Genomic DNA, 26276 nt, shown 5'->3' on the forward strand with positions numbered 1-26276 from the left:
GGAATAATATGCTGTGGTAAAAAAAAAAAAATTAAAAAAAGAAGGAATTCTAACCATTTACAACAGCATAGATGGAACTGGAGAACATTATGCTAAGTTAAATAAGCCAGTCAGAGAAGGAATGTTTGTTTTTGGTCTGTGAAATATGCCATTTGGGGATTTTAGTAGGGATTGCATTGAATATATAGGAGTAGAAAAGACAATGGGTAGCAATGACTTAACCTTTTATCAGAAGTAAGATATAAACAAAAAGGTATGGTATGATTTGATGATTATATTAATGAGCCTTCTATATTTTCTCACTCATTCCTACTACCTGGTATAGTAAGTGATCCCTCTATTGTAAGGATTTAGCTTTATAACAGGACCAAAGAATTTATGGAGAAGAGTTTGGCTTATTAATGTGTCCCTCATCATGTTAATTTTACTGATGATAGATTGAAGCTCTGTGTGAGGGTTTTTCTCAAGTTTTCTTGAAACAACTTAGATCTTAACTCATGTCAAAGTCATGAGCTACTTGTTGTTTAAATAAACATTTTTTATTTATTTAAAATTTACTTTCCTTCTACATTCAGAAAATATTTCTCAGAACTATTATACCTTATTTGATAAGAAATTACTTTTACAACTCTCATTTTGTTTATCCTGACAAAAGACTTTTGTCTGTCTTATCTATTTATATTATGAATTTTCACTTTGTCTGAGTATATAAATTTTCTCTCTTTAAAGCCTATCTTCTCAAATCAATACCTTTTTCTCCTTAAAATATATGGTTTTGCTTGGGAATTTCTTTTATTTTATATATTCTTTCCCTGTTTTTCAATAAGAAGCTATTATACATTTCAGATACAAATATATTGTGGCTTATTACAGTAGCAGAATAATGTTTCTTTGTTATTTTTAATATTTTTCCTACTGAAGTACAAGTACTTATATTGAAGTCTATTAAGTTTTATATCTTTAAGTCTATAATGACTCATATCCTTTCACTCTGGTGTAATTGATAAATTGTAACTCATCTCCTACCAAACATTTTCTTTATATATTTTTAATATTTAAACATTTTAATTTTTATATTAAATTTGGCATTCAGCATAGTTTTTTATTAGGTTCAGATGTGCAGAATAGGGAATATAGTCAATAATCTTGCAAACTTTTTTGAATTATTTTTTTCTTCAGACTTTGCTATACAGAGTGGGCCAAAAACAGCTACAATCATTTATATAGAAAATAATACAGCAAATAACAAATAATTAATATAAGAAACAGATAATACAATAATCCTATATAATAAAGAACTAATATGTTCATTAGATCTGACTGCAGAACAACCAGTGTCAGGGGGTGGGGATGTGGGGCCCAAAGGCAGCCACGGCTGTGAGGGCCTACTCTTGCATGAGTTTTTGTGCACAGGGCCTCTAGTTAATAAATAAAAATAAAAGAACAAACTGTTTTGCATACTCAAAACTGTAAACCTACCTTTGTCCCACCTTGTATTGAAGTTTATTGACACTTCTTTTTTTCCTATCAAACAGCCTTAAGAGTTCTTGCAGATGTTTGCTGTCAGAGTGAACTTTAGAATATAAGCAAAGAAATCTAAAAGCCTTATTCAGAAACCAAACTTATGATTTTGATCATCTTGAGATAACCAACATAAAAATCCATGGACACAGACAATAATTTGGTGAAGGCCTTGGGGTGGGCTGGTGCCTGTACTGGAAGGTAAATGGGGGACATTTGTAATACTGTTAACAATTAAAAAATAAAAATAAATTTTAAAAATCAATTAGAGATTATTTAGTTATAACTATCTAAATAGATAGGTAGATAATAGACAGACACAAATATACCTCTCAGGCTGTCAAATTACCTATTTAAATTAAAATATGCCAAGTGACTTGAATAACCCAAACGTCTGGTCATTATTACTTGCATTGCAGCCAGCCAACCAGCTGAATGGGGGTTGGGTTGGCTGGCCAACCTCCCATGATCCCTTCCCACCAGGACAACTGACCCCAATTGGTCCCAATCAAGGTGGGCCAGCCAGACTCTACCGGTGACCTGATAGCAGCTATACTTTTAAAGTGACCAATCATTAGAAATTAGGGAGTCATTAGAAATACTAAATGATGGATAAAAAGGAGCCTGGTGCCAGAGTAGAGACCTAGTTACAGCTATGTTTTACTAGACAATGATCCTAAGGCTTTCAATTTATTTAGGGTTTGATTTTTAACATAAAAAACTAACGGTAAAAAAATGGCTAAAGTATTCCTATGAGAAATTCCTTTTTACATAAGATTTACATGCAAACTAAATAAAGCAGGTATATGCATAAAGATATGCCTGATGCATGAAGATTCATGCAAGAATAGGCCTTCCTTCCCCTGGCTGCTGGCACCACCTTTGCTCCAGCGGAAGCCACCTTTTTGATATGGCTTAGAGCCGCCTTTCCACCTTCCCATGCTGCCCAGAGGCCACACGACCTCAGCCACTCCAAGCCTGTGTATGAAAATTACCCCACCATCTTTGTTGAGCTAATTTACATACTCACTCCTTATTGGCAGGTGGGCGTCATAAAGGTACAGGCAATTTGCATCTTACTCTTTTATTAGTGTAGATGAGAATTCATCTAAGTTATAGTAGTAGTTTTATCTCAAACAGATGTCATTTGTTTCTGGAGATAATATGGAGTTAAACATGAAAAACAAAAATACTTTTGGATGCTAATTTGTTGACTCTATTACAGGTGTCATTCTGTTATCCACACTATAGGTCCTTTTTGTTTGTTCATTTGTTTAGTTCCTTAGATTATATATATAGGTGAGATCGTGTAATATTTATCTTTCTTGGACTGGCTTATTTTGCTTAGCATAATAATACCCAGGTCCATCCAATGCTGTCTCAAAGAGTAAGAGTTTCTTCTTTTTTATAGTGGTGTCATATTTCATTGTGTAAATGTGCCACAGCTTTTTAATCCATTCATTTACTGTTGTTCAGTTAGGCTGAATCCAGTAATTATAAATAATTGGCTATTATAAATAATACTTCTATGAACATAGGGATGCATATATTGTTCCCAATATTGTTTCAGAATTCTTAGGATATATACAAAGAAGTGGGATCTCTGAGTCAAAAGGAAGTTCCATTTTAATTTTTTTCAGGAGACCTCATATTGTTTTACACACTGGATTCAAAGGACTGCATTCTCACTATGCACTATGGTTCCCATTTCTCTCCTTTTCCAGCACTTGTTGATTTATTGACAGCTGCCATTCTTACAGGTGTGAGGTGATACTTCATTGTAGTTATTATTTTTCAACCCTGATGAGTGAGCATTTTTTCATATGTATATGTCCTTTTTAGTTTATTCAGGTCCTTTGCCCATTTTTTAATAGAATTGTTTGTCTTCCTGCTGTTGAGTTGTATAAATTCTTTTTATATTTTGGAGATTAACCCCTTATTTGATTAATCATTGGCAGATATGTTCTGTATACAGTGGGTTCCCTTTTCGCTTTGTTGCTGTTTTTCTTTGGTGTACAAAAGCTTTTTAATCCCCATTTTGTTTATTCTTTTCCTGTGTTTCCCTTTCCTTTGAAAATGTATTTGCAATGATATTGCTCTGAGAGATGTCTGAGATTATATAATTTGTTTTTAAGGTTTTATGACTTACATTTATTTCTGTTGTTGTTTTTTTCCATTTTGAATTTAATTTTGTGTATGGGGTAAATTGGTGGTTTAGTGGCCTTTTTTTTTTTTTTTGCATGTTTGTGTCCACTTTTCCCAGCACCAGTTATTGAAAATACTGCCTTTATTCCACTGTATTCTCTTGCCTCCTTTGTCAAATATAAATGGGCTCTTTTTCCATTCCATTGATCAATATGACTGTTCTTATGCTAGTACCACAATGTTTTGATTACCAAGATTTTGCAGTATAGTTTGATATCTGGTATTGTGATCAATCCAACTTTGTCCTATTTTCTCAAGTTTGATGTGGCTATTTAGCATATTTTCTGGTTCCATATAAAACTTTGGAATATTCATTCTAGACCTATGAAATATGCCATTGGTGATTTAATAGGGATTGGATTGAATCTATACATTTTTGGGGTAGTATGGTGATTTTAATGATGTTAATTCTTTCAACACAGTAAATACTTTTACTCATTTGTATCTATCTATGATAGTATTTCTTTTTCTGTAACATACAGTTTTCTGAATATAAATCTTTTACCTCCTTGCTTAAGTTTATTCCTTATTTTTTTTACAGTAATAACTGGGATTATTTTCTTGTTTTCTCTTTCTGATAACTCATTATCAGTGTTTAAAAATTCCACACATTTCTGGATATTAATTTTGCATCCTACTGCTTTGCCAGATTTATTTATTTAATCTAGTAGTTTCTTTGGTGGGTTCTTTTACGTTTTCTATATGCAATATTATGTCATCTGTGAATAATGAAAATTTTACTTCCTCCTTCCAATTTAGGTACCTTTTTATTCCCTCTTCTCAGATTATAGGGGCTAGGATATCCAGCATTTCTGTCCTGTTCCTGATCTTAGGTGAAATGCTTTTAGAGTTGCACGTTAAATATGATCTTAGTTGTAGTTATTTCTTACATGGCTTTTATTATGTTGAAGTATAATCCCTCTATTCTCACTTTCTTGGGAGTTTTTATCATATACTAGTGGCCCAGTGCATGAAATTCATTCATGGGGGAAAGGGGAGGGGCGGTTCCTCAGCCAGTCCTGCATCCTCTTGCAATCCAGGATCCCTCAGGGGATGTCAGGCCTAAACCAGCAGTCGGACATTTCTCTTGCAATCTAGGATGCTGCATACACTGGTGACCATACTTTTCATGCAGATGAAAGCCATCTTGCTGTTGTATTTGTCCTGATTATAAAAAGTAGTACATAACATGATCCTTCTGAGGCAGTAGTATCACTTTTCCCGTCTTATGGGTGGAAAAACTGAAGCAGAGAGAAGTTAAGTAATTGGCTTTGTCACACAGTTATAAGTGGCATAATCAGGGTTGACCACAAAATGTGTAAGCCAGTTTCCATGCATGTCATCACTGCATCATCCTGTTTTTATCAGTGTTAGAGTTGCCTCACTAATCTTTAATTTTTAAATCTAATAGACTGTTCCCAATATATAGGGTAGGGTCCCTAGGCCTGGCTGGTGCTCAGGGCCATTTGTGGGATGATCAGCAGATGGGGTGATCAGGCCCCCGCCGGCACCTGCCTTGGCTGGTGGCCTAGCACTGCCCATTGGCCAGCCCTAATCCTCAATCACTGCTTCCAGTTGCCTCCTGACTGGGGATGACTCCTACATTAAACATCTGCCCCCTGATGGTCATTGTTCATCATAGTGACCAGTCATTCTGCCATTAACTCAATTTTCACATTAGGCTTTTATTATGTAGGATGGGTGCTGGATTTTGCCAAATGCTTTTTCTGCATCTATTGACATTGCTCATGTCATGTTTATCTTCCATTTTGTTTAGGTGGTGTGTCACATTTATTTATTTGTGAATATTGAAAAATACTTGAATCCCTGGGATAAATCCTATTTGGTCCAGGTATATGATCTTTTTAATGTATAGCTAGATCTGATTTAATACTATTTTCTTTAAGATATTAGCATCTATGTTCATCAGAGATATTGGCCTGTAGTTTTCTTTTCTTTTCTTTTCTTTTTTTAATAAATTTTTATTGTTCATATTATTACAAATGTTCCTCCCCCCCCCCCCCCGCCCACCATTGCTTTCCTCCACCAGGTTCCCACCCCACCCTCTGCCCTTTCCCCACCCCCCATTGTCCTCATCCATAGGTGCCCAGTTTATGTTCAGTCTCTTCCCACATCCCCCTCTCCCTTTTTCCCCAAGAATCGTCAGTTCACTCCCCTTCCATACCTCTGATTCTATTATATTCAACAGTTAATATTGTTCATCAGATTTTTTTTTAATTCCCTTGGTTTTTAGATTCACTTGTTGATAGTTACGTATTTGTTGTTCATAATTTTTATCTTTATTTACTTTCTCTTCTGAAAGAACCCCCTTCAGCAATTCATATAATTCTGGTTTGGTGTTGATGAACTCCTTTAGCCTTTTTTTTTTTATTAGTGAAGCTCTTTATCTGACCTTCGATTCTGAGTGATAGCTTTGCTGGATAGATTATCTTTGGTTGTAGGTTCTTACTATTCATCACCTTGAATATTTCTTGCCATTCCTGTCTGGCCTGCATGGTTTCTGTTGAGAAATCAGCTGACAATCGTATAGGTGCTCCTTTATAGGTAACTACCTTCTTTGCTCTTGCTTCTTTTAATATTCTCTCTTTGTCTTTTGATCTTGGAATTTTAATTATGATTTGTCTTGGTGTGGTCCTCTTTGGATTCCTTTTGTTTGGAGTTCTGTGCATTTCCTGGACTTATAAGTCTAATTCTTTCACCAGGTGGAGGAAGTTTTCTGTCACTATTTCTTTCAGTATGTTTTTGATATCTTGCTCTCTCCCATCTTCTGGGACCCCCATAATTCTGATGTTGGTTCTCTTGAAGTTGTCCCAGAGGTTTCTTACATTATCTTCAATTTTCTGGATTCTCTTGCCTTCTAGCTTCTGCGGAGGAGTGTCTTCTGGCTCTTTATGTTCCAACTCTTTGACTTGATTCTTGCGATCTTCCATTCTGTTTTTAGGACTCTGTATAATATTTTTTATTTCAGTCAATGTATTCTTTATTTCTTATTGATCCCTTATCATTTCTTGTTGATCCCTTATCATTTCTAGTTGATTCCTTATTAATTCTAGTTGATCCCTTTTCATATCCTCATAGGTCTTATCCATCTTTTCTAGGAAATTCTTGAAAAACCTTATAAGCGTAGATTTGAACTCTATATCCAGTCGCTTTTTGTCCTCCATTTCTTTCGTTTGTGATATATTTCGTCTCCGCATTTTTGCAGCTTTCCTGAGTTGGTAGCCTTAAAAGTCTCTGTGTTCTGCTTGGATGGGGCAGGGTTTCAGGGTGGAGTCTTCAGCTTTGGCTTCCGTCAGCCCCGCCCTATGCGGGTCCTTCAGTACTCACTGCCAGCACCTCTGAGAGAAAGGTGCCCTCGATTTTCGCCTGCTGCCAACCAGTCTATGCTCTCCCCCAATGAGCCCGGTATTGGGGTTCAGTTCGGTTGGAAGTGGAGTTGGAAGTGGCGTTCAGAGCAGTCTGGAGCTCCTGTCTCCTTCCCGCCAGGGCAATCCCGTGGCACAGCCAACAGTCCCTTCTCTGCGCTCAATGTGCGTGCTGCCGGGACCTCCTTTCGCCGCTTCCCCGGGGTTCCGCCTCGCAGCCCAGCTCCCTCTGTGTGAGCCTGGGTTCCCAGGGTCTGGCCCAGAACTGGGGTTCAGAGCAGTCAGAACTGCAGCCCAGCACAGTCAGAGTTTTATCTCCTTCCCGCTAGGGAACACCAGCCAGGCACTCAGGCTCCATCCTCTCCGGCTCCATCCTCTCCGCGTGCTCTGGGCCTCTCTGTACCTTAGGCTTTTACAGCTCCTCCTTGCTTCCTTCTGGTTTTCTCCTTGCTTCTCGTTATAGAATTTCCAGTCAGTCGACTTTCCTGTAGTTCTGGGTAATGTCCATTTTATATTTTAGTTGTATTTTATTGAAATTGTTGTGTGCGGCTGTGGCTAGGTGTTCACCTGTCAGCCATCTTGGAACGACCGTTTTCTTTTCTTTATATGTACATTTTTCATTGGTTTCAGAGAGAAAGGGAGAGTTAGAAACATCAATGATAAGAGAGAACATTGAATGGCTGCCTACTGCACACTCCCCACTGGGGATCGAGCCTGCAACTCAGGTATGTTCCCTGACTGGGAATTGAACCATTCAAAGGTCAATGTTCAACCACTCAGCCATACCAGCTAGGCAATATAATTTTTTTTGTGTGTGTGTATAGTGTCATTATCTGGTTTTGGAGTTAAGATAATGCTGTTCTAGTAAAAAGGTCTTAGAATTCTTCCTTCCTTCTGAATTTTTTGAAATAGTTTGAGGTGGATGAGTGTTAGTTCTTTGAATGTTTGGTAAAATTCACCTGTGAGGCCATCCAGTCCAGAAATGTTTCTTTCATGGGAGTTTTTTTGTTTGTTTAATTACTTCTTCAATTTTATTAGTTGTTATTTATCTATTCCACTTTTCTGATTCTTCCTGATTGAGACTTGGAAGATTGTATGCTTCTAGGAATTTGTCCATTTCCCCCATGTTTTCCAGTTTGTTGGCATTTAGTTATTCATAGTATTTTCTTACAATCCTTTGTATTTCTGTGATATCAGTTGTTACATCACCTTTTTCCTTTCTGATTTTATTTATTTGGATTCTCTCTTTTTGTTTCTTGATGAGTGAGGCTAAAGATTCATCAATCTTGTATATCTTTACAAAGAACCAGCTTTTAGTTTTATTGATGTTTTATATTTTATGTTTTAGTCTCTATGCCATTTATTTCTGCTCTGATTATCATTATTTCCATCCTACTTCTTACTCTGAGCTTTTCTTTCTTTTTAATCTTTATTGTTGAGAATATTACAGATGTCCCCCTTTTATCCCACCATTACCCCCTCTAGTCAGTTCCCACCCCACCCCAGGGCTTTACCATTCTACTGTCAGTCTCCATAGTTAAGATCTCTGGTTAATCTCTTCCTGTCCCACTCCCCTTCTCTCTGAGATTCATCAATCTGTTCCATGCTTCCATTCATCTGAATCTATTTTATTTATATTTATTTTGCTCATTAGATTTCTTTTTCATTTTTAAGATTAAATTGTTCATAGATATGTATTTGCTGTCATTTTATTGTCCATATTTGTATCCCTTCTCCTTCTTCTCCTGCTTCTCTTCCTCCCCTTCCTCCACCTCCTCCTCCTCCTCCTTTTTCTTCTTCTGAAAGAATACCCTTCAACATTTTATATAATCCTAGTTTAGTGGTAATGAAATTCTTTAGCTTTATCTTATTTGAGAAGCACTTTATCTGACTTTCAATTCTAAATGAGAGCTTTTCTGGGTAGAATAATCTTGGTTGTAGGTCCTTACTATTCATCACTTTAAATATTTTTTGCCACTCCCTTCTGGACTTCAAAGTTTCTTTTGAGAAATTAGCCAACAGTCATATGGGTGTTCCCGTGTAGGTAACTAACTGCTTTTCTCTTGCAGCTTTTAAGATTTCTCTTTGTCTTTAATACTTGGAATTTTAATTATGATGTGTCTTGGTCTGGTCCTCTTTGGTTTCCTCTTCTTTTGGACTCTCTGGGCTTCCTTGACTTGTAAGTCTATTTCTTTCACCATCTAGGGAAAATTTTCTATCATTTTTTCAAATAAGTTTCAATATTTTTCTTTCTCTCTTCTTCTGGCAGCTCCATAATGCAAATGCTGGTATGCTTGAAGCTGTCCCAAATGCTACTTATTCTGTCTTCATATTTTTGGATTCTTTTTCCTTTTTGGTCTTCTGATAGTATGTTATTTTGTTTCCTTGTATTCCAAATTGTTGATTTGATTTTTACAATCCTCTATTCTACTGTTGAATCCCTATAAATTAATCTTTATTTCAGTTAGTATTTGCTTAATTGCTGATTTGTCCTTTCTCATGTCTTTGACATTCTCAGTAAGAATCTTGAAAGTCTCATGAAGAACTTTGTGTAGCCTTATGATCATGGTTTTGAACTCTGTATCCAGAAGTTTTCTTGCTTCCATTTCTTTAATTTGTGACATGTTTCTTTGTATCCATATTTTGGCTGCTTTCTGTTCTTTTTTTATGTATTAGGTAGAGCTCCTATGTTTCCTGGAATTGGTAGAGTAGCCTTGTGTATTAGGTGTCTTCTAGGGTCCAGTGACTCAGCCTCCCCAGTTATCTGAGCTGGGCACTCTAAGTGTATCCCTGTATGGGTTGGATGCACAGTTGTAGTTGAGCCTTTATTGCTGTTGGAAACACTGGAAATACTTGACCTCTAGGCAAATTGGTGGTGAAAACCTGCTGTGACTACAATAAAGGAGCTGCTGTGCAGGAAACACCACTATGGAATAGGATTTGCTTCAGTGGGGTTTTGGTGCTCACTGAGTCTGCCTCTTGAGTGTATCACTTTTGGGTGTGTAGAGTTCTAATTTGTTATGTCTGAAGCTGTCCACCTGGTGCACTGTCTTTGGAGCCTCCTGAGAGTGCTTAGCCACTGCTTGGGGCCACCCAGCAGAAGCTACTCAGCAATTTGGAGATGGCTGATATTTGCCATTTGTATTGGGCTTAGAGGTGCCCAAACAAAGCCCATCTGTGAAGAAGGTAGGATGGTGTTAGTGCCTGGTATTGGACCTTTTATTGATAGATTTGGGGCACACTGTCACCATCTGCAGGTGAGAACCTGCTGTGACTACAATAAAGGAGCTGCTGTGCAGGAAACACCATTATGGAGTAGGACAAGTTTTAGAGGTTTTAGCAAAGTTTGAAGCCTGAGCCAAGGACAGTCCATTCATATGGAAAGCTGCTACAAACAGCTTGGAAGGGGCTGCAAAATGTATCAGGGAATCCTCAGTGTAGAACAACAATGTGCTCTAGGCTGATTGAGACTCAGCTATGGCTGCCAGTCATCCCTGTGACAGGGAAGTTTCCTGTCACAGGGCTGACTGTGACAATGACCCATGCAATCACCCCCATTTGCAAGAAAGCCACCCCTTGAGTTCCTGCGCCATTGCCAGACAATCCAGATCCTCCATGTATATGTCTGGGTCCCACAGCACTGGAGTTCAGAAAGAGTGGGATCCTGTCATTTTGTGTGGAGGTCTTTTAAGAGGAACACGTGGGATTCCAGCAACTTCCATATCACTGAGCCACAATCCCAGCTGGTTTTTGAATATCCAGATGTAGACTTATGTTGTCACCTTACCATGAATTATGAAAGTTATAACTTTTTATATAAAATAAGGAGAATATTAATGAAGGCTATCTAACCTAATAATAGAGTAATATGCGAATTAACCATCAATCTGCTACAAAAGCCACGCCCACCAACCACACCCACCAGAGATCAGAGTGAATTACACAAATTAACCGAAAAAAGATGGTGGTTAATTTTCATACGCGGAGGAGTGAAGACTGAAGATAGCATAGATGGAAGAGGGAGGGAAAGTGGAAAGCAAGGCCGCTGCGGCTGCTGGAGGGAAAGCACTGGCAGCGCGTGCTGGGCGGGGCGGGGGGGCGAGGTGCGCAGCAGTGGTGCTGGTGACCACACAGCAGGAGTGGGGAAGCAGGCGCTGTAGGTTGGGCGTGCGGTGCAAGCCTCACAGAGGTGATGGCAGCACACCTGTGCACGGCTGTGGAGATGGTGGCGGAGGTGGCTGCAGGCGCGTGGGGAGGGCGAGACGTGGGGGAAGGGGGAGCCCCTCCCATCCCGCCCATCTCACCCTGCCCAATGCAGAGGGAGAGGTGGGGGGTCCGGAGAGATGGGGGTGGTGGGACGGGAGTCTTGCAGGGATATTCCTGCAACAGGTGCCTAGTTATATTAATAAAATAGGAAGTACTTTTTTTCCCAATGGAAAAAAAATGTAGCTGCTGAAGTGACTTGATATTTTCTGTGTGTCTAAGGATATATCATAATTATTTGGTATATGTAAATCTATGCAAACTGAGAATGATGAGAAGGAGGGTGAACTCTGGAAAAGATTTATCATAGGAAGATTTATCTAAGTGTTGTGAAAATTAACCTCTAGTGAATTCCTAAGCATAAGCCAAGAATTGCTCATATCTTGATTATACATCTTGCCTATAACACATACTTATTTGACAACTTTTCTCTAATGAAACTTGCTTCTCATTTCCATGATTTATTTTATATTTTTATCCTTTATCTTTATTTATTTTTGTTAATCTTTACCTAAGGATATTTTTCCATTGATATTTTAGAGAGTGTAGAGGGAGGGGGAGAGACAGAGAGAGAAACATTGATATGAGAGAGAGACATTGATTTGTTACCTCCTGTATGAACTCCTACTAGGGCCAGGTATCAAGCCTGCAACTGAGGTGCCCTTGACTGGAATCAAATCTGGGACCCTTCAATCTGCAGGCTGATGCTCTATCCATTGAGCAAAACTGGCTAGAGCTATATTTTTTATCTTTTAAAAGGTTGATATTAACAAACCTGAAATTTCAACCAGGCCTGACAAATAGAAAATGTAAAGTGAAAAAGGGTGATCACATTCTTATGTAGATAAAGCCTCACTGAGACAAACAATCATATATATATATATATATATATATATATATATATATATATATATATTTATACATATTCTAGAGGCCTGGTGCACAAAATGCACGGGGGAAGAGTGGGGTGTCTTTCAGCCTGTCCTGCACCCTCTCCAATTTGTTACCCCTCAGGGGATTTCCATCTGCTGGTTTAGGGGCATTAACTACAGCCATTAGGGAAATCATACAGAATTTGACATACAAACAGTGTGGGTTTATGAGTTGTTTTTAATAATAATGGTTATTCCTTTAAATAATATCTGCTTACATACAATATAGTTGGTACTATGTGAATTCAGAATGTTAATATCACAAAATCATAGAAGGTTATAGTGGAAATAACATTGAATTGCCTAGTCCAAACTTTTATAAATATTGGAATTCCCTTTTCAAAGATTTTCAGTGCTTTTTGTCCTAAGAAGCTTAACCAAATTTTAAGGCAACCCATTTTCTATGAAAGGGCTGGGGGGCTCCAGCAGCAGGTGCCCGTTAGCAGGTCCAGCATTACTGTGTGTCTTCTGCCCCCTGGCTGGGCTGAAAGGACTGAGGGACTCTGGCGCCCAGCATATGGAGAAGTTGGACCCACCCGCCAGACTCACCTGAGGGTGGGTCCAGCCACACCATGCATCTGCCGACGCCCCCCTGGCAGACCTGAAAGGACAGGGGGACTCCTGCAGCAGGCAACCAGCATGGCCAGACCTACCTGGGAGTGGGTCCAGCTATGTCACATGCCTGCTGACCCCCAGGCCTGGGGAACTCTGTTGTGCTGAGGGGACTGGGCGCCAACATCTTGTGGTTATGAATACCACCATCTTTGTGATGGTGTGATAGTCAATTTGCATATTCCTCTTTTATTAGATAGAACGATTATAATCATATATGTATATATATATTCATTTTTCCTTTTTGGTAACAATTTATTCATCTTTTGTCTAATAGGCTTTAAGACATATGGCTTAGATACTACTACTTTCAGTCTTACACCTGAATTATCTATCTTCTCAAACATCCCAAAAAGACATTCTTGCAATTATAAGTAACTAGTGGTTCAGGACACAAGATTCATGCATGTGGGGGTTTCCCTCAGCCTAGTCTGTACCCTCTCCAATCAGGGATCTCTTGGGGGATATCTGATTACCAGCTTAGGCCTGATCCCTGGGATCACCCCTAATTGCCCTTCCCTGCTGGCATGATCTTGCCCCCAACTGCCTCTGCCTTCCTGATCTCGCCCCCAACTGCTTCTACCTGCCTTTCACCCCTAATTGCCCTCCCCTGCTGGCCTGATCTCCCACCCAACTTCCTTTCCATGCTGGCCTGATCCTGCCCCAAACTTCTTTCCCCCGCTGGCCTGATCACCCCTAACTGCCTCTGCCTGCCTGATTGCTCCTAACTGCCCTCCCCTGCAGGCCTGATCTCACTCCCAACTGCCCTCCCCTGCCAGACTGATCTCTCCCCCAATGGCCCTCCCCTGTTGGCTTGATCTTTCCCCAAACTTATTTCTCTGCCTTGGTCCCCACCACTATGGCTTTGTCCAGAAGGAATTCAGACATTCAGAAGCTGTCCAGTTGACCCAGTATAATTAGCATATTACCCTTTTATTAGTATAAATAGATTATATAGGATAGGATTGCTTAAATGAGGGAGGGAGCCATTTTCAGCCATTTCAGGAGGAGAAGTTCTTGCTCTTATGATAGTAGACAAAAATGCATAATCTCTATATCTGGACTGATAGCCAGCCACATGCACTATACTGCCAAACCTGTCATTAAAAAAATTGACCACTTTTTTACAGCTGTTGCTCTTAAAACCCCTCCTCAGCCCCCATGTTAGGTTCTGTCTTTGTAGTTCTCCCAGATTAGGTTCTGATTAGTCAGTTCCTATGCCAGTCAGTGTCAAAAGTTCTTACCAGTCCTAGGAAGCCATTGGCTCCTCACAGTTCACCTAAATTTGGTTCTGATTGGTTGGTTTCTATGCCACTCAGTGTCTCCAGGTCTATTTCTTAGCCTGATTAGAGAGGAGGGTCTGATCATCAGCCCCCCTCAAAGGACAAGAGAGAAAGAGGGAGGCAAGGGCTGATCAATAGCTGCACGGAGGCTTCTCTCTCCAGGGCTCTCTCCAGGCCTAATCCACAGCCTCCTTGGCAGTCAGTGCTTGTCACTGTGCTTGCAGCACTAACTGCAGGACTGAATTCTGATTGACTGAGTCTTCAGTCATTCTGAACCATGGGTTTTTATATATTAGGATAAGTCTATAGTTTTTCCCTACTCTCTCAAGGTGCTCTAACTAACTCAGCAAGCTGAAGGCACATCTAGACACTCAAATGTAGATGCAGAACTTCCATTTATTAATTTAAAGGGATATTTTAATTTTTAAAAATCAAATAATTATTATATTATTACTTATATATGCCTCATTTTTCTGTCTATCTGTGGATAAAAAAAACACTTTTAAATTCACATTTATAGATTTATCAAGATTAAGACTTTAAAATCTCAAACAACAAAATATTTATATAGGTTTAGATTGTTTATCTTGCACATTCTATTGCTGATAAAATGAATTTTTTTTATTAGAGAGGAAATTAAATCTTTTAAGTTAGGACAATGTAATTCAAATCTGATACACTGCAAGTCAAATCCAGAGGCCTTGAGAGAATGTTTGGCAGCAGGTTTCAGATGGGTCAAGAGAAGAGAAGAGGTAGGAAAAGAAGATAACAAAAGATGAAGAGTCAAAGTAAAAGACTAGAGGAATATTTGAAATAGCTTTTATTAGTTAAGAATAACAATAGTTGCTGAAGCTGGTTTTGCTCAGTGGATAGAGTGTTGGCCTGCAGACTGAAAGGTCCCAGGTTTGATTCCGGTCAAGGGCATGTACCTTGCCTGTGGGCACATACCCAGTAAGGGGTGTGCAGGAGGCAGCTAATAGATGGTTCTCTCTCATTGATGTTTCTAACTCTCTGTCCCTCTCTCTTCTTCTCTGTAAAAAAATCGATAAAATATATTTTTTAAAAAGAATAGCAATAGTAGTAGTTCTTGTAGTAGTGATAGAGGTAATAGTAGTGGAAACTAAGAAGTTAGGCACTATGCTAAGTGATTGAAACGTATGGTTTCATTTGAACTTCACACCAATTCTATTTCATCTATACTAATAAAAGCCTAGATTTTATTTTATGATACATGCAAATTTGAAAACAATAGAATAACAGATTCAGAGTTGGAATTAACTTTAGAGATCAGACAGGCCAGGTTTTCACTTATTCCTGGACTATCTCTGGAGTTTGACTGATGGAAGATATTCCAGCTCTGGATTGGAATCCTGACTCCATAGAGTGATACATTACAGTTAGAACAACTTACAAATTTTTTAAATACTATGTAAAAGAAAGTGAAGCTGCCCTAACAGCATTCTTTACAATTAACTAAAATCTGTCTGGGATTCAATATTATTACCTCTAGTAATAGAAACTGTATCTAGTATAACTACATGGTCTCTTTTAGCTCCAAGATTTTATACTTCTTAAATTGTAAATCTGTTTTAGTAATTTGATTGAAAATTACACTGACAATAAACCTCTTTATAATTGCAGGCTTCATATGGGGAGAAATAAAACAAATGTGGGATGGCGGACTTCAAGATTATATCCATGATTGGTGGAATCTAATGGATTTTGTGATGAACTCCTTATATTTAGCAACAATCTCCTTGAAAATTGTTGCATTTGTAAAGGTAACTATTGTTTTTGTTGTTGTAATGCATAAATTCTGATAAATATTGAATTTATACCTTCAATCGCTATAAATTTTATTAATATTGTTACTTAGAGTATCATTTATCTGTATGTGAATTCATCAGCATATGACATTAATGATAGATAAGTATAAACTATATTGCATAATTTATAAACATAGAAAAAATTTAAAGAACAATTAGAAGTTGTCACACAATTTTCTTGTATGTAAATTGAATGATGCCTCAAAATTATTCACAATAATTTCTCTTGTTTCTAATCCTTTCAATTTCTAATGAAATTTTATCTCAAGCACTTTAAATTTTGGCAAAAATATCTATTTTTATCAGTTACAAGGAACTGATAAAATTACATAGACAAATCAAAATATTACTCTTTCAAACCACTGAAATTATTTCACTTTAAACTAACATAGTTTTATATTATTAGAGCAGAATGTATATATTTTTCTCCTCATGACATTCAACATGGCAGTGCTTGAAATCTCACAAACTCATTACTCCCCCAGAATCTATACAACATCAATATTATCCTAAATTATGTAATTGATGTAAAACAAGTTTTGTTCTGCAATGACAACTGGGATTATTTTGTACTTGAGGGGATGGTTTTCAAACCAAAGTATTGTCATCTCTTCCATCCTGCTTTTCTTTTTTCCTCTTTTCTCTCTGTTTTTAAATTTTTATTTTATTTCATTTTATTTTATTATATTTCATTTCATTTCATTTCATTTCATTATATTTTATTATATTTTATTTTATTTTATTTTATTTTATTTTATTTTATTTTATTTTATTTTAGACAGTATTACAGATCCCCCAACCTCCCCCTATCACTCTCTCCTCCCAGCCTCTGCTCTGCCCCAGGCCTTCATCACACTATTGTGAGTGTCCATTGGGTAATAAAAGAGTAATATGCAAATTAGCCATCACTCCACTGCATCAACAAGCCACGCCCACCAGCCATACCCACCAGCCAATCAGAAGGAGTATGCAAAGAAGCCCAACCAAGATGGTTACAGCCACAGAGAGCAGGACGGAGGCTTGGGTTTCCCAGGCAATGGAGGAAGCCAAGCTTTCCCCCTGCTCTTGCCAGCCTAGGCCTCCACTCAAGGCTACAAAGTTTCAATTATAGAAGGTACACAAATCCAAACAGAAATGGCTGCCGCCATGGAACGAGCAGGAGGCTTGGCTCTGCTCCAGGCTATAAAGTTTCAATTGTAAAAGGTAAATAAATTCCAGATACCAGGGCCTCTGCTTGGGTCACCAGGAGGCATGGCTAGTCTGGAAACCACCACAGGTGACCTCACTCAGGCTGCCCCACAACCCAAGGAAACCCCCACTTTGATTTGGGACACCCTTAAGAGCAAACCAGCTGGCCCCCACCCATGCACCAGGCCTCTATCCCATCTAATAAAAAAGTAATATGCAGATTGACCATCACTCCAACACAAAAGATGTCTGCCCCCATATGGTCAAAGATCCTGCCCCTATGTGGACACAAAATGGTCACCACATGATGGCCAGCAGGGGAGGGCAGTTGGGAGGGACCAGGCCTGCAAGGGAGGGCAGTTGGAGATGATCAACCCTGCAGGGGAGGGGAGTTAGGAGTGACTAGGCCAGTAGAGGAGGGAAGTTGGGGGCAAACAGTGGCAGGGGAGCAGTTAGACATCAATCAGGCTGGCATGGGAGTGGTTAGGGGGTGATTAGGCTGGCAGGCAGAAGCAGTTAGTGGCAATCAGGAAGCCAGGCAGGCGAGCAGTTGGGAGCCAGCAGTCATGGATTGTGAGAGGAGTCCCAGATAGGAGAGGGTACAGGCTGGGCTGAGGTATACCCTCTTCAGCCCTGTGCATGAATTTTGTGCACTAGGCTTCTAGTATATGTATATAGTATTTTGTTAATCTCTCCCTGTCTCTCCCACTCCATTCTGAGATATGTCAATCTGTTCCATGCCTCTATGTCTCTATACTTATTTTGTCAGTTTATTTTGTTCATTAGACTCTACTTATAAGTGGGATCACGTGATATTTCTCTTTCTCTGACTGGCTTATTACACTCAGCATAATAATCTCCAGGTTCATCCATGCTGACACAAAAGGTAAAAATCCTTTTATTTTACAGCTGCAGAGTATTCCATAGTGTAAATGTACTTCTGCTTTTATATCCACTCATATACTGGTGGGCACTTGGGCTGTTTTTAGATCTTAGCTATTGTAAAGATTCTTAGGATATATTCCAAGAAGTGGAACCACTGAGTCAAATGGCAGTTCTATTTTTTAAAAATGTATTTTTATTGATTTCAGAGAGTAAAAGAGGAGAGATAGAAACATCAGTGATGAGAGAGAATCATTGATCACGGCTTCCTGAATGCCCCCTACCAGGAATCAAACCTATACCCTAGGCATATGTCCTGGCCGGGAATCAAACCCTGACCTCCTGATTCATAGGTCGATGCTCAACCATTGAGCCACACTTGCAAGGCCCATTTTTTATTTTTTTGATGAAACTCCATACTGTTATCCACAGTGGCTGCATTAGTCTGCATTCTCACCATTGGATTACTAAATGCTCAACACCACTAATCATCAGAGAGATGCAAATTAAAACAATTTATATTTTAAGAATGAAAACATTATTTGGTAATTTTTCTATTAGTATTGAGGTTAATGCCCTTGAAAACTTTAAGAGAGCAGAAGGTGGTATATTAACTAAGGAGGTTATGAATCTATCTAGCTGTGTTTCCCAAAGTGTGGTATGCATACCCCCATGGGTACAGGAAGAGTTTGGTGGGGGTACGCGTTGCACCGGAGTTTGGTGAGTATATGCACTGCACCGTGCTTAGCTGCACCTAATTCTACGTTCTCATGAGTACGAGGGATGCTCAGCGTTATGAAAATTATAGAAGGGGTAGATATATGTCAAAAGTTTGGGAAACACTGATCTAGGAAATGGCCAGCCTGTTTTTAAGTGCATATCTGTTCAACCCCTCTTTTCTCTGTAATGATCCTTAAGTAAGTATATCTATAAAATTGTTTGTGACATTGCCACTAAAATATAACATATCCACTTTATGTCGCCCCATGCAGTTATAAAATTCTGGTATTATATGACTATAGCAGTTTTTCTAAAACTTTCAGGTACATAAGAATAACCTGGAGAGCTTGCAAAAACACAAATTCCTTTCCTTCATCCACAAAAATTCTATATAGGAGTATTAAGGAGGGGCCTAAATTTTCATTTCTAGCAAACTCACCAAGTGATGCTGCTATAGCTGGTATAAGTACTGAATTGTACTGGGTTGTATAAGTCTACTCAACAACTCATAGAAGTATGACATTAATTTCAAAATGGATTTCTCTCTTATATTTATTAATATAATATTTATACAAATATATTAATATATTTTATATATAACTATAGTGCATATATTTTCACATGTAAGCATTCTATATATTACAAATACATAAATTAATGGATACTTATTAATTTTTTGCCTCAATGCTTTTAGGTATGGGATTTTAATTTTTATTTTAAATGTAAATTCTTCATGTGCAACATCTATTTTAATATTAAAATATAAACATTGTTTTTAATACTACACCAAGGGAAATTCATGCTTAAAATTTAACTCAACCACCCCAACTGATGAAGAAGGGGAAGAGGTGAGAAAAGAAAAAATGGAAAAATACACAGAAATTACCTTAGATGACAATGACACAAATAACTTAAAATCTTCAGAAATGTGTAGTTTATTACTTTGGTCACAAGAGTTCAGCTATAATTTTAAATATAAATAATGAATTGTTCTTTCTTAATGGTTAATTTGTGTGACTGTGACTTGAGTTGCCTTGGTAGTGATTAATGGCATACATTTACCATCAAATCTCTCTGGATTAGTTCTTTTCTCTATTAATTACTAGTTATTTGAATCTTGAATCTGTGTGGGGTTTTTTTTTCACTTCCTTCTGACTCATCTATTAAGTAGTAGGAATAACAATGTCTACCTTATTCTGTTGTTATGAGAAGTAACTGAGTTGATATATTTAACACGCCTGTTAAAAAGTAAGTGCTCATAATTAGTTTTTTGTCTTTTGTTTACTCCTATCTCCTTCTCCTTCTTCGTATAGTGAGCCCACTAAACTTGTCTTTTGTAGTCTTTATTACACATCCTCTTTGCTTTATTTTGGTTAAAAAGTGGTTTGAACTCTGGATTCACACACACCTTTACCATATGCAATCTGTGTGATTTGGGGCAAGTTATTTAATGTAAGCTGCAATTTTATTATGTGTTAAATGGTAATGATAATTAAAAGAACACTTACTTGGGAATCTGTGATGTCATACTCCTTGACTCACACTTCTTTATTTTCATGATTTGGGAGACAGAGAGACAGAGAGAGAGAGAAAGAGAGAAGAGAGAGAGAGAGAGAGAGAGAGAGAGATTCATTTTTGTTGTTCCACTTGTTTATCTTATTTATGCATTCATTGGTTGCTTTTTCTATGTGCTCTAACCAGAGATTGAACCCACACCTTGGCATACAGAGATGACTCTCTAACCAACTGAACTACCTAGCCAGGGCCTGGACTCACCCGTTTTTTACTTCTTTTGTTCTATCATTCAATTTTTTCATGAAAACTTTTAATAATTTATAACTTATTTTTTTAGGAAATGTGCCTTATTTATGTACAAAAATAGATTTTGTTAATAGTAAGAGAAACAGCTTTTATAGGAAACAATCAATAAGAATTTGTAGGGCACACTTGAAAACCAGCTGTTGATCTGTTGTTAAGCAGTTCACAGTCAGATGTAAGAGAGATAAGGATCTTACATGTGATAAGATCTACCGTTTCCCTGAAAATAAGACAGTGTCTTATATTAATTTTTGCTCCCAAAGATGCGGTAGGTCTTATTTTCAGGGGATGTTTTATTTTTCCATGAAGAAGAATACGGTACACATTTATTGTTAAATGAAAATAAAGGAAATTTATTACCTGTATATGGTACGGTAGTACGGTAGTTGCCAACACAAACCAGACAAACTGTGAATCCTACAGCATCAAGAATTTAGAATTTACTCATTTATTCAATGACAATCATGTCATCATATTCTGGAACATCATCATAACAATCCAATTCCTGAATTTCCTGGTGAATTTGTTGTGACTCCATTCTTTTCAGAATCAGTGGACCAAATCTCTCATGTTCAGCAATAGCACTGTCTTTAAATGAGTACTTCTTGTCAAGTTAGCCTGCTCGCAGTGCATTTGCAATGCAACTGTCAGTGATTTTCTCCCATGAATTCTTCACCCAAGTCACAACTTCTTGCAGTTTAGGTTTCACAAAGTTTCCACGCTGATTTCTCTCCATTCTATTTTCAATGTAGTCATTAATTTCCATGCTCAAATTGTCTTTGAATGGCTTGTTTATTGCAATATCAAGAATCTGGAGATAGGCCGTCAGTCCTGTGGGAATCATTATCTGATCTATTTTTCTTTCATGAGAAATATCTTCATGTCTTTAGCGTGGTGAGGGCTGGCTGCATCCCAGACTAGCAGACCTCTTTGGTTCCCTCGCATAACAAGTGGCAGCATTAAATCGACCCACTTCCTTATAACTGCTTGTGTGGCCCAGGCTTTTTCAGTTTCAGGAATAAAAATGCCCAAAACACATTCAATCTTTTCCTTCTTGCCCTTAGAAATGATTAAAGGTGGGATTTTAGTGCCATCTAGACTAATTGCCAAAGTACAGGAAACACGTGCACTTTCTTAAGCAGTGGAAGGGAATGGAGTCTAGGGGGGGAGGGCTTATTTTCAGGGGGATGCCTTATATTTCACTCAGAAGGAAACCTGTAAGTAGGTCTTATTTTCGGAGGATGTCTTATTTTGGGGGAAACACGGTACATCAGAGGCTATGATAGCATCAAGGAAAGAACCACTTTATTGACATTGTTCTGGAATTATATAGAGGACACAGTAAGTGGGCAACTACCATGTTTATGAAGATGCATGAGCATTCCAGAGAGAAAAGATACAATATGCAAAAGACTATGTGTATAAGGGAGGTCAATACCAATGAGAGATAATCCAGGAAATAGAAGCAAGATAAGAATGGGAAGAGCTTTCCACATCCTGCTACAGTATGTGGATTCTTTCACTTTTTGGCCAAACTGTGGATACAAACAAACAAACAAACAAAAACCCAACAGCCAACAATAAGGGGAAACTTTCTGTGATAGCCTGTTCAAGAGGAGAACCTTTTATAATAGGCCTGGCAGAAGAGCTACACTTGCTTAATTGCTTCATCCTTTTTCAGTTCATCTACTTGGAGGGTTATGTTTTGTTTTGCTTTGCTTTTTAAACACAAAAGCATTTTTCTACCAAGGCCATGGTGCAGTCTGGTCTCTGGTCCACACTTGATATGAGTATTGCCTATATCACTTCCTATCTGTGTTATTTGGAGCAAGTTACTTAACCTATGCCTCATTTTTTTTTAATCTGTAAAATGATTCTAATAATTAAATCCCATAGAATATGAAGATTACCTTAATAAACACATTTATTATCTATGAATGAAGTTTAATATAAATACTCACTAGATTTTTTTAAGTTTTTTTGTATAAGAAAGATGCTGTACAATGTAATGGCATTATATTGTACAGACAAAGACAGAGCACATTAGTATATGTGACTTCAGTATTCTTTTGCTAACATGCAAGGCTTCATGGTGCTTCCTTAAAAACCTTGATTCATTTTCATTACTTGTGAATGTGGAATTAAAAAAATTTCTCCTAATTATTAAAGGAGAAGGATTTTTTAATCATATCTTCTTCTTACTGTGTATGAAGTATCATTTAATCCAGAGTTTATTTATGCATAGGTACAATTATATTACTTTAACTTCATTAGGACTGGTTTTCTCCTGATTATTATCCAATCCCTTGCCATATGTACAACTTATCTCATATTTGTCTTTAGTCATTTGGCAGAAATGATTAAATTTCTACAGTACTTCCACTGTGTAATCTAAGTAATAGTTTAAAAATAAAAAAATATTGTAAATAGGAATATTTATTTAAATAATCACGATAGTTTTTTTCATAGCACTATTCTAAATAATTGTGAATATATATCTCATTGATCCCTTCTATTTTTACCAGCTAAAAAGAAGGCAGTATTGTTGTTTACATTTTGCAAATTCTGTAACTATATTGTACTCTCCAAGTTATAGGATTTTTCTAAATATTTTTTAGTTTTATTATAGAGAGCTATAGTAATTTGAATTCCAATTGCTTAATTCACCACAGGGGGGAAAAAAACACATGCCTCCCTACTCTCTTTCACTACTTAATTATATAACCAATTTGTAGAGGGAAAAAATTTTCACCTTGTAAAACAGATATAAAAACCAGTATAATTTTCTATTTAATCTCATATGACAAAGATTTTCATTTTACATCAATTTAATGTTTCCTCATTTTGATTAATTACTTGGCTTTTATAAATATACATCAGTGTCTGTAGAGGATATAAAGATAATCTAACATATTTTCCTGTATTCAAGAAATTTATGACTCAATGTTATGATTCAATATATCTTCCTTTCTTAACACTTCTGCTGGTTCCAACTTCCTCTCAGACCTGGCTCCAACTTCCTCTCAGATTATATTTTCCCATTATATTAAGATTCTCAAATCTTTCCCATTATATTAAGATTTTACAAATCTTTATTTTGAATATATCTTATGATTTTCTCCCTCACATGTTTTTAAGCTCTTACTGTATGAGCCCAGTGCATGAAATTATTAGACAAAGTTCCCTGTATGGAAAACTGTCAATTAATCTAAGGGTGAATAATCTATTATATAGATCTGCAAAAGGGAAATTATCTTTAAGAGAATATGAATGAAAATAAATGCTTAGGGAAAAACAAAACTATGGCAGGAATAAACTAGAAAGCAAATACTTGAGAGAAAGAAGAAAGCAAGAATTGATGGTGTTGGATAGGATATAGGTGTTCACTGTAGCTCTTGATTTTGTTCTGTCAAGGATTATTCTACAATATAGAGTAACCATTCTGGTCAGCAGAATGCTAATGTTGAGTCATCTGTAATCAAAAAATACTTATCAAAGGAAAAATTAGAATTGCTTACTTAATATCTATCTTCTTCACTATATGGTAAGCCCATATGACATAAACTATATATTGTCTAATCAAGATGATGAACCCTAAAGATTGTGTCTGATACAGAGTAGATATTAAAATATATTTGGTAATGAATAACAGTTGAAAAATAAAAACAATTAGAATTTAAATCCAATCAAGGCAAAGGACTTCATATTCATAGAAAAGCATTTTGGTGAGAATGTGAGGGTAATTTGGGGAATTAACAGTACTAAATTTTGAGTAGCAGACAAGTGGCAGCTCAGTCTTAAGAGGAAGACAGGAACCAGATTTCACAGTCTTTATGTACCATGTTGGGAAAATGACATTTCATTTCAAGAATAATGTAGAGCCATTGAAGAATGAAATAATACTTGAAATGGTGTCACTGGTCCTTTAAATAGATGATTTTAGAAGAAATAGATGATTGTAGAGATAAAGTCTAAGTTAGGGAGAACAGTTAAGATGCTACTATAATGATTTCTGTGGGAAATAGAAAAAAGGTTTTAAGATAATGAGGATACTAATGAAAAGGGGTAAGCAACATATATATGATTTAGGTTTACAGGCTGGAAATTTGGAAAGGAAGACTCAAGGATAAAACTCAAATTCTTCCTTGGGCAATTTACTGCCATTCACTAAGATCAGAAAGCAAAAATGGAGAAAGAGTTTGAGGATGAAAAGATTATGAGTTCAATATTGGCCTCTGAGCTTGAGACATCTATGAGATATCCAAATGGAAAGGTCAGCAAGACATCCTATTAAATAAAAGAGTAATATGTAGATTAACCATCACTCCGCTACACCCACAAGTCATACCCACCAGCCAATCAGAGCAAGTATGCAAATTAATCTCAACCAAGATGGCTGCAACCACAGAGAGGCTTGGGTTTCCCTGGCAATAGAGGAAGCCAAGCTTTCCACACACTCTGGCTGGCCCAGGCCTCCACTTATGGCAACAAAGTTTCAATCGTAGAAAATAAAGAAACCCCAGATAACAGGGTCTCCACTTGGAAAACCAGGGCACATAGCTGGCCTGCAAACCACCACAGGCCCCTCACCCAGGCTGCTGCATGCTCCATGGGAATGCCCACCCTGATCTGGGATACCCTTCAGAGCAAACCAGCTGGCCCCCACCCGTGCACCAGGCCTCTATCCTATCTAATAAAAGAGTAATATTCAGATTGACTATCACTTCAACACACAGGATGGCTGCCCCCATCTGGACACAAGATGGCCACAACAAGATGGCCAGGAGCGGGGCGGGGGGGGGGGGGGCAGTTGGGAAGGACCAGGCCTGCAAGGAAGGGCAGTTGGAGATTATCAACCCTGCAGGGGAGGGCAGTTAGAGGTGACCAGGCTGGCAGAGGAGGGAAGTTGGGGGCAAACAGGCTGGCAGGAGAGCATTTAAACATCAATCTGGCTGGCATGGGAGTGGTTAGTGGGTGATTAGGCTGACAGGCAGAAGCGTTTAGGGGCAATCAGGAAGGCAGGCAGGCAAGCAGTTGGGAGCCAGCAGTCCTGGATTGTGAGAAGGGTATTCGACTGCCTGTTTAGGCCAGATCCCACCAGGATCAGGTCTAAGCACTCAGTAGGACATCCTTTGAGGGGTCTCATATTGGAGAGGGTGCAGGCTGGGCTGAGGGAACCCCCTCCCCCCCCGCCCCCCCCCCCCCGTACACAAATTTTGTGCACCGGACCTCTAGTAAATATATGTCCTTTGGTTTATCTCTTCTTATCCCCACAATACCACATCAAGTTATATCATTCTGTTCCATGATATAGGTCTTATTTTGTTGCTTAATTCATTTTGTTCATTGCATTCAACAAATAACTGAGGTCATGTGATATTTGTCTTTTCAAGATTGGCTTATTTCACTTAGCATAGTATTCTCCAAGCCCATTCATGCTGTCTCAAAGAGTAAGAGACTACTCTTCTTTACTGCTGCATAGTACTCCATTATGTGAATATCCCACAGCTTTTTTATCCACTCAGATACTGATGAGCATTGGGCTTTTTCCAACTTTTAGCTATCTATAATAATAAAAGCATAATATGCTAATTAGACCAGACAGCCAAATGATCTCCCAGATGTCCTTCTGGACTAAGC

At 37.8% G+C, this 26276-nt stretch overlaps 1 protein-coding gene across 5 annotated transcripts in view; it reads left to right on the forward strand.

Moving 5' to 3' along the window:
- Nucleotides 1-26276, forward strand: part of TRPC4 (transient receptor potential cation channel subfamily C member 4) — a gene marked incomplete at its 5' end in the record, with an annotated part of 247625 nt that overhangs the window by 139605 nt on the left and 81744 nt on the right. For all 5 annotated transcript variants that reach the window (XM_084879507.1, XM_084879508.1, XM_084879509.1 and 2 more), the window contains one exon: nt 15844-15983. In XM_084879507.1, coding sequence (XP_084735633.1) covers nt 15844-15983 — 140 coding nt within the window. The remainder of the gene's footprint in view (nt 1-15843; nt 15984-26276) is intronic.

Source organism: Pipistrellus hanaki (assembly GCF_964339955.1).
Source record: "Pipistrellus hanaki genome assembly, chromosome: 3".
Classification (NCBI taxonomy): Eukaryota; Metazoa; Chordata; class Mammalia; order Chiroptera; family Vespertilionidae; genus Pipistrellus; species Pipistrellus hanaki.